General features: G+C 60.3%; 1 protein-coding gene across 1 annotated transcript in view; it reads right to left on the bottom strand.

Moving 5' to 3' along the window:
- Positions 1 to 3,939: 3,939 nt before the first annotated feature.
- The window catches only part of BCAP31 (B cell receptor associated protein 31), a 23,838-nt gene continuing 18,361 nt past the window's right edge, over positions 3,940 to 9,416 (bottom strand). Inside the window, exons 4-7 of the mRNA XM_024755824.1 lie at positions 7,349 to 7,484; positions 6,352 to 6,472; positions 5,464 to 5,564; positions 3,940 to 4,297 (exon numbers count right to left, since the gene is read on the bottom strand). Coding sequence (XP_024611592.1) covers positions 4,259 to 4,297; positions 5,464 to 5,564; positions 6,352 to 6,472; positions 7,349 to 7,484 — 397 coding nt within the window. The 3' untranslated portion in view covers positions 3,940 to 4,258. The remainder of the gene's footprint in view (positions 4,298 to 5,463; positions 5,565 to 6,351; positions 6,473 to 7,348; positions 7,485 to 9,416) is intronic.

The raw sequence follows: 9,416 nt of genomic DNA on the forward strand, positions 1-9,416 counted from the left end.
GAGGCTCCGGCAGAGCCCCCGGAAGGAAGGTGGAGATCACTGGGTGGGACCAGGGCACTAGCAGTGCAGGTGAGAAGTCTCTGGGTTGGGGACCTGTTTGCAAGGCAGAGCCAACAGGCTTTTGGATGGCTGGGATGCCAGGGACGATGGCAGTTGCCAGGCCCTGTACCAGGGAGACGAGGAGGTTTGGAGGGAACGGTGGTGTCGACTGAGTAGAAATGTCCAGTAGGCAGGTGGACAAGGAGTTTGAAGTTCTGGAAAGAGTCTGGGCTGGAGACAGAATTTTGGAAATTCTCATTACATAAAAATGGCCCCGAGAGCCCCGAGCCTGGATGAGCTCCCCAAGGGGGGCGGTGGGCCATGGGCAGCTGGAGAGGGAGACGTGGCCCAAGCACTTGAGTGGCCCTGGGACACTCAAGAGGTGGCAGAGGGCTTCCCTGGTGGCGCAGTGGTTGAGAGTCCGCCTGCCGATGCAGGGGACACGGGTTCGTGCCCCGGTCCGGGAGGATCCCACATGCCGCGGAGCGGCTGGGCCCGTGAGCCATGGCCGCTGAGCCTGCGCGTCCGGAGCCTGTGCTCCGCAACGGGAGAGGCCGTGACAGTGAGAGGCCCGCGTACCGCAAAATAAAAAGGTGGCAGAGAAGAGGGGGGACCGGCTGCAGAGTCTGAGGAGGCTCGGGAGGGGCCCCCGAGTGCCAGACGGGTCCTGGAACACATGTGAGGACCCCCCCAACCCCGCCCTGGGCGTCAGGGAGGAGGGAACGATGGGCTCTGTCGGGTGCTGCCCACGGTCACGGGAAGTGAGGCCCGAGATTGCCAGCTGCATTTGGCGACAAGATCGGTGACAAAATCGCGGAGACCTGGATGAGAGAGGTCTGGTGTGGGAGGAAGGGCCAAAGTCTGATTGGAGTGGTATTAGGAAAGGAGTGGAAGCAACCCAAGTGTCCACCGACAGAGGAACAGGTGAAAACAATGTGATCCATCCACACGATGGAACAAAAATCAGCCTTAAAAAGGAAGGAAATTCTGACACCTGCTCCAACACGGATGAACCTCAGACATTACGCTCAGTGGAAGGGAAGCCAATCACAAAAAGACATAGTGTGTGACTCCACTTCTATGATGGCCCTAGAGGAGTCAAATTCAGAGACAGAAAGCAGAACGGTGGGCGCCAGCAGATGGGGGGAGAGGGAAGGGTAACGAGTTAATGTTTAATGGCGAGAGAGGCCACACACAGTGTAAGTGTACTTAATGTCACTCAACGGTAATCCTAAAAATGGTTAAAGCAGAGTTTGAGATTACACACACTTTAGCCCAGTGTTAAGGGAAGGGGGGGGGAAGACCTGGAGAAAGTGAACCCATTCAGGTCCTTGGCTCCATCCCGAGTGACAGGAGGAGGAGCATGACAGGGCAGGGACACGGGGTGGCCAGGACCAGCCCGCTCATCATCTGAGGCAGGCCTGGGGTGGGGGTCAAGGTTGGGAACCTGCTGCCCACTCTGAATGCCAGCCTGGGCAGAAGGGAGGGGGTGGCCCTTCAGAGAAAAGTGACAACTTGCTCCTCTTCAGTCCCTCCCAGGCCAGTCCCTCTCTTTAGCAAGGCACAGTCCCCTTAGAGAGGAGGGGGCTTTAGCCCTCAACTGTACAGCCGGAGATGGGCTCCGGCCTGTGACACGGCCATCAGCCCATGCTCTCATGATCACCAAGAAGAACCCAGACAGAGCACAGGTCACCGCAGAGCTTGGGAAGGAACAGCAGCCGAGCAGGCCCAACCCCAACTCGACCTGGGCCTTTAGAGCCTTTGCTGGCGTGGAGAGGCGCCTCGGCGGTGCGACGGTGGCCCGGGCCCTGCAGGCCCAACACCTGACGACCGTTCTTCCGACCCAACCCGTCCCACCCTTCTCTTAAAAGACTTTTCACCCTACAAACCTCTGCTCTCGCCACGCCCACAACTCCAAGAACCCCGTGTGCTGGCAGCTCCCCAAACCTGCAGCCTGGCTCTCCTGAGCAGGCCCCTCACATGGTGCCCAGCCCCCACCCTGCATCCGCTCCTCCATCAACAGTCCCTGCCTCCCCTGCGGCTAGGCCTGCTGTCACCCCCAGGCCCTTGCTACTCCCCACCCTGACTCATACCAACTCCTTAACGTCTCTGTTCCCCCGACCACCGCCATGCCTTGGCTCAGGTCCTCATCACCTCTTACCAAATGGCCTCCAAGCCACCTGCCACAGGCCAAGAAAGACTCAGAAAACATCAACAGCACAAAAAAGGGAACTTAGGGAATTCCCTGGCGGTCCAGTTGCTGGGACTCTGTGCTCCACCACGGGGGGGCCGGGTTCGACCCCTGGTCGGGGAACTAGGGTCCCACAAGCCATGCGGTACAGCCAGATAAATTAATTTTAAAAATTTAAAAAAAAAACAAAAAAGGGAACTTGACAGAGGTCATGCTGCTTGGCCAGGGCCCTGAGAGCAGTGGGCTGGCCCCATTCACTTGGGAATCTGTCCATCCAGTAGGGGCTGAGAACCCAGTGACCAGCAGCCTAGCGGGGGAGACAGGCAAGGAAATGGAACAGCCCAGACCCGTGGAGCCCACGGGGTTACCAGAGCTGGAGGCAAGACAGGGGATACTGTCGGGCACAGTCCCACTCGGAATGGAGGCTGCCGGAGGAAAACAGCCCTCAGGATGGGCCAGAGGGGGCTGGTTTCCTCAGGCGGCCCTCCAGGGTAGGCTGGGCGAGCACCTGGCTTTTCACCTGTCAGAGTCTGCTGCCCCTGCCACTGTCTCTTCCCGTCCCCAGCCCGGGGCCTGATGCCAAGGGGGTTCAGGGACCACCTGGGACTGAACAGGGAAGAACCTAGAGGCATACTGTTTGGACTTTGGCCTGTAGAAGTTCAGAGAAGAGCGAGCTCAGGGAGGCTGAGGTCGTCAGGGAACACTTCCTGGAAAAGTGGGCCTGGCCCTCAGCCTCCGCATAGCAACCAGAGGGCGTCACCTGTGGGCTCCCTCCCCGGCAGACACCACCTAGAAGGCTGCCCAGGAAGGGGCGGCATTCCTCATGAGAACGTGGGGAAATGACGGCCCTGAAGGGAGCCACCAGCCTGCGCCTGGCAGGAGGAGCAGGTGCGCAAGGCTGGGTGTCAGCACCACCTTCAGGGGCCCCTTAATTCCAAGAGAAAACACCTCCGACCTTACCCCAATTCCCCTTGCCCAGCCCTCAGGGCCAGCAGAGGATGAGCACTAGGTCCTGCCCAATGGCGGCCACCTGCCAAAGCCAGCCCAGGGGGCCGCCAAGGGGGAGCCCGGTGCCAGAGCAGGCTGTCCGATCAGGGCGGTACACCTACATGTTCACGGGCCGCAGGTGGCAGAGGAGCACTTTACCCGCCCGGAGGCCCTCCCCACTGCCTCGCTCTGCCCTGGGCCAGTCGCAGGTCACTGCCAAGGGCAAGTCTCCTCTCTTGCCAGCATTAGTCAGAGGTCATCCTGCAAACCTTTGGGAGGGGATGGGGCAGGGAGTGACTGGTGGCACTCTGCCATGCTCTATCTGTCCTAAATGTGATGAACAGGACCCAGAGGAGGCAGGCGAGTCTGCCACCCAGAAGCCCCAGCGGTTTACCTTGCCTCTCAAGCTTCCCCGGGCCCAGCAGCCAACCCCCAGGAAGACCGACAGGATGGACACAGCCCACGTGGCCATAAAGCGGGGCCTGGCCTGGGGAGCAGGAGGCAGAGGGGCAGAGAGGGCAAGTGTGAGCCTGCGCCCAGCCTGGGATGAGGGAGCCTTTAGGGGTTTGAACAAATGGAGACAAAATGTCTGGAAGGCCTCCAGGGCAAAGACTGGAGCGGGGGTCTCTGTCCGAGCTGCCTGCCGCCACCTTCCCAGCCACTCCAGGGAGAGGGATCACAAGGAGGTCTCCCTGCGGCCTCAGTTATACGCACGCACCACGGACACAACACAACAACATTTATTTTGCCCCAAGAGAAATTCTACTCTTCCTGCTCCACCTGCCCTCCTGCAGGACCAGAGAAAAGGGGCCTTGGAGCCCCGAGCATCAATGCGCAACACGAAGGGGCTTAACCCAGCGGGAAGCAAGACCTGCCGCAGCCTTACTCATCCTGGGTGGGAACTGAGTTCCCTACAGAATGCTGGGAGAGCGTGGAACTGCAAGCGGCATGAGGGAACGGAAGCGGAAGGGAGCGAGCCGAAGTACCGAGGGAGGCCGGGCTCTCGGGAAGCAGCCAGCCATGGGCGGGGAGCAGGGGCCCTCACTCCTCCTTCTTGTCCGTGGGGCCATCTACCTCCGCCTGCAAAGGGGACAGAAATTGCAAAGCAGTGGGTTGGCAGGCATACTCCTCCCCTTCGCCTTCCAGCCCCTCCATCCCAGAGGCCCAGTGGGGTGCCCCTTTCTGAAGATGCCAGGCGGTCAGATGAGCAAGGGACCCCCCCACCAGCAGCACCTCACAGTCGGCCAGAGTGGGAGTGGCCCCACTCCACGAGGGCTGTAACCCTAACTCCAGCCAGGCGGGGGCGTGGGGCGAGGGGGCGAGGGGAGACAAGTCTCTGCTGTCGCTCTTTTCTCAGAGCCCCAACCCCACAGCACCACCTTCTCCTGGGCCTCACTCACACCCACCCTCGTGCCCACGGCTGCCTCCGAACTTGAGCCCCTTCCAAGTCCCAGTTCAGGCTCTTCCCAACTCTGCACACCTTCCACAGGTCCTGCCAGTGAGCCCGCCCTGCACTGAAGCTGTTGGTCCCCCTTTGGGGGCTGGGCCCTCCTTCTCCACCTTCCACGGTGCCCAAACTCAGGACGCCAAGCACTGAATCAAACCATCAGAACTTAGGGGTGTTTTCCTAGCCCTTATGCCCAATTTCCAGGCCACCTGAGCTTCCAGACGCAGGTAGTCTGGGGACTCAGACCGGGCCTGCGGGCGGAGGTGGTGGCAATGACTCGGACCTACTGGGTGGGAGCTGGCTGTGATGTCCCCAGCTCTCGGCCTCACATCACCCCGCAGCCCCTACAGAGGGAAGGCCAGCAGCCAGCAGTGGAATTTCCCCTGCACGTCTCTGGCCGGTACTTGATGGGGCCCTTCAGTAAACCACACCATGGACCAGGGGTACGTGTAAGGGAAGGAGCTCTTCTCAAGGGCACTGATGCTGGGCACGAGGCTGGGCAGGCCCACAATGCAGAGGGCTGACCCGACTGCCAAGGCGACCTTAGTAAGTGGCTGCCATCTGCCAGGCCACACCCCTCCTGCTCCAGAAGGGGTTCCGGCTGTTGGGCCCATGCTGGCCCCAGACTCAGCAGCAACAAAGGAAAAAAGGGGGACTGGGAGAGAAAGCAGCCAGCTTGCTGCTGAGGCCTCTCGAAGGGGACACGTTGGCCCTGAGGCTAAGGGAGTGGGAGGCCTGCTCTGCACCTGCGCAGGGTGTGGGGGGCTCGGTTCCAACAGAGCAAGCTGAGCGTGCTGACCTGCAACTTCGCGTGCTCCTCCAACAGGCGGTCGTACTCCTTGGTCAGGCCCTCAGACTGCTTCCGCATGGCCAGAGCCTCATTTTCAGCTTTCTCCAGTTCTGGGGATGATGCAAGTGGTGAAGGAAGGAAAATTAAAAGATGAGGATTAGGGAGAAAAACACCATTTGCTGTAGACAGCAGATGCAGCCGCCCCAAATCTGTCCCCAGTGAGGGTGTCTGGGAGACCACTCCTCTCAAGAAAGCTCCTCTGCCAGCTGCCTCGAAAGCCTCCAAAAGTGGGGAAGGGCTGGCCAACAAAGCTGGGACAAGTAGGAGAACACCGAGGATCGCCCCCCAACCCCTTTAATGGAGGGGTTGCATGGCTCAGCAGGGGTGACCGCAGGGAGGCTGACAGCATGGGGCAAACATCTTGGAAAGGTTGGGGGTAAGAGCAGGAGGCAGGGAGCAGAACCCCAGCCTCAAAGCTGAGAACGAGAGGTGTGTCGAGAGAGGCCTTCAGGAAGGGAGCAGATGGGAACATCTCAAGCAGCTCTGATGCAGCCTTTCCTTCCCCACCCACCAGGCCCCTGGTGACAAGGCACACAGCGCCACTCCCTATGCCTGGTGCTGGATGAGATGCTCCGGAGTTAGCCCATGGGCCTCTGGGGTTCCTGGGCCCTCCTCGGTTGGACCCTGAGTGCACTGCTAAACCACTAAGCCCCACCGGCTGGGGCCAAGCCCGGCTGCGTTTGGGCTGGACGAGCAGGGAGCCATTCGTTTGTTTTCACGCAGCTCCTGAGCCTGCGTGTGAGCTTGTTATTAATACTTTGGCAAGAGAGGTGTGGCAGCCACCGGCAGAGGCTCCCGAGCTCTGGGGGCCGCGGGCAACCCGACGACAGTGCTCACTTTGCTTGTTGACAGCCAGCTCGTCCTTCAGCCTCTGCAGATCAGCCTTCAGGCTCCTGTTCTCTTCCTCCACCTTCACTTCAGCGTCCCTGCTATCCAACTTGACTCCACCAGCAGCTTCCTAGGAACAGTGCCAAGGGCCTGGGTTACTCAGGAGGGAGGAGGGAGGAGGGAGGGAGGGAAGGAGTCCAGCTCCGTCCTCCCCACTGAGCTGTGATTCCTCAAGCTGCCCTGGGCACTTGCCCCTTCGGAAATGTCAGCACAGAACTGGGCCACTGCTTGTTCCCAGCCACCAGGCGAAGCCCAGGCCAGCAGGGCCACCTGCTACAGCTCCCAAGCCACACGCCCTGCCTGCCCTGGCCCCCAGCCCTGCCTCCTTTCTCGGCAGCTCCTCCAAGTTGACCGGTCCATCCAACGACTCCATTTGCTGTCATCTGGGGATTGCTGCCAGTGACCCCCAACTGACCAATGCCATCGCTTCCTCTCCCCAAGCTCCACAGCTCACTCCAGCCGAGGAGCCCCCAACTCACCCCTGCCCATCCAACTCTATCCTGCCTACGAATCCAAGTCCATCCGTCTCCTTCCCAGCTTGGCTCACACCTCACCTCCTCTGACAAGCCTTCTAGGACTGCCCCGCCTCGTCCCCAGATGATAGCAATCCTCAGGGGACCAACACTGGTCCTATGCTATCTTGTGTTCTTCTGTGCTAACTTGCCCAATGTGCACAGCACAGGGCTCGGCTCCTTAGGGAGTCAGTTTATCAGGGAAGAGTCTGGCCTGGATGCACAGCGGGTAGAGGCAAGAGAGCAGCAAGGGCGCCCCCCTTCCCATCGCATCCCCCAGACCCCTCCAGTACCCACCCCCTTCGTCCCTCCACCCAACTCCTCCGCTTTTCAGACAACAGCAGTGTTGCACGTTTCCCAGCCTGATAGGCTAACGGCAGCTGCTGTGGCCCATGAAGAATGTCACGTGGGGGGGTCGGGAAGGCCAAACTCACCTTCTTTAGCTGGTCATTCTCTTCCATGTACTTCTTGGCCGCTTCACTAGCGCTCTCTGCCTGCTTTTTAAAGGCTTCATTGGAGGCCAGCAGCGTGGCCTGCTGGGAGATAAGAGTCACCAGGCGTCTAAGCAAGCTGTAATTGTTTACAAAAAGAAGGGAGAAGTGAGCAAAAGAAAGAGGGAACGATGGCTAGCATGAACTTCTTTCGTTTGCTCCCACCCCACACCTGCCTGCAGCCTAGACCTGTCCTTCTGGATTGCCAGGAAGGCAAAGCAAAACACACCGGCAACGTGAGGGGAAAGATGGAGCCAGGAGCTGTCCTCTGCCACCAGAAGGATTACTAGTGCCCCCAAAAGGCCGCTCACAGCCCTGGGGCGCTCCTCCAGCCCAGAAGGCACAGGAAGCAGGAACCTGATAGGACACAAGGGGCCACGCCTAGATACAGCCTAAAGGCCTAGAACCCGGCACTTTACAGGGCAGGGCCTTGACGTGTCAAAGCAGCCATGCTGCCACCTTCCTCGCTGCAAGGCTGGGCTCGCCTTGATAAACAAGGGCAGCCCAGGACTTCCCTGGTGGTCCAGTGGTTAAGACTCCGTGCTTCCAATGCAGGGGGCGTGGATTTGATCCCTGGTTGGGGAACTAAGATCCCACATGCCATGCAGCAAAACAAACACACACACCATACAAGAGCGGCCAGTGCTGCGGGGGCTTCCAAAGGGCCGGCCGAATCCTCCAGCCCACCTTGTGAGACAGTTGCTACTACTGCCCCCGCTTCACAGAGGGGATATGGAGGCTCAGCATGCTGAAGCAATCGGTCAAGAGCCAGAAACGAATGTGGCTGGAATCCGCACTCCTGCCTGTCTGACCCCAAGGCCTGAGCTGCCAACCACTACATGTTCTCGATTTCCAGGGAACCACCAGCTGGGCCAAATGAGAGAGATGGAAAAAACCCTTCTCTCCTCACCCCCTTCCCAAATGCAGTCTACAGGCAGCTGCCAGACCACACCTGTTAGAAAACATCACCACCTTGAGGTTTCCCCAGGCAAGGGGGACAGAAAATGAAAAATCAGGGCCCAGGCACACATCTCAGGTTCAGGCCAGCCACGAGAGGCAAGCACGTGGCAGCTGAGCACACGCTGCTCCATTTCCCGACAGCCACCCTGCCCTGAGATGTTAGCTGGCAGAAGAGAGGATGGGAGGACTCAGAGTGGGGGGCAGGGGGGGCACTTCCCCACATGCCTGGGACGGGCCTGGCCAGCCACTGCCCCGAGGAGGGTGCAGGATAGGCAGGCCCCGGGGACGAGGGGAGGACTCAGCCTGTCCAGGGTGTTTCCACAACCAAGTGCTCGCTCAGAGGAGACAAAGCAGCTGAAGCCGCCTGCTCCGAGCCGTCTTCTCTGGCCTTTGCAGGGCTCTCGTGGACACCTGCTGCTCATGAGGCCCGAGGGGACGAGGGGACGAGGGGACTAGGGAGGGATGGGAGAGCAAACAAGGCGCCCAGCTCTCCCTGGCCAGGCCCTGGCAGAGCCTCAGCTGGGAATGAGCCCTGATGGGGAGCGGCTCGCAGGGGCTGTGAGGCACCCATCACGCTTCCTGGTTTAGGGAGCGGCTCCAGGGGCCCCTGTCAGGACCGGGAGAGCCAGGCTACTGGTTCCTGGCAGGAAGGGAGAGTTTCCAGTGACATGTGCTCTCTAAAATTAGCGACCAAGACCTCGTGGCCCAGGGCTCAGGTTTCCCTGTCTCAGCCGCAACTGCCCACCAGCCTGCCCCCCACCGGGCTGAAGCCCTGGAGGTGGAGGGGGCTCCCGAGTGCCCCAGGAGCCAGAGAGAAGCAACGTGCCTGAGTCACACAGGCAGAGTGGCAGTCACTGGGGGAGCCCAGAAAGAAAGGCAAGTCTGACTAAGCCCCAAGCTCGCAAGCACAGGGCGCTCAGGCAGCTCTGAGCAGATCCTGACGACGTGGAGGAGGCTGCTCCTCCCAGCCGGAGACTGGGTTGGGGGGGAGGGCACATGTGCCACCTGGCAGACCCAGCCAGCAAAGATGGAGCAGGCAAGCCCAAAGGTG

This window comes from Neophocaena asiaeorientalis, unplaced genomic scaffold (assembly GCF_003031525.2).
Source record: "Neophocaena asiaeorientalis asiaeorientalis breed wild unplaced genomic scaffold, Neophocaena_asiaeorientalis_V1.1 scaffold1004, whole genome shotgun sequence".
Lineage (NCBI taxonomy): Eukaryota > Metazoa > Chordata > Mammalia > Artiodactyla > Phocoenidae > Neophocaena > Neophocaena asiaeorientalis.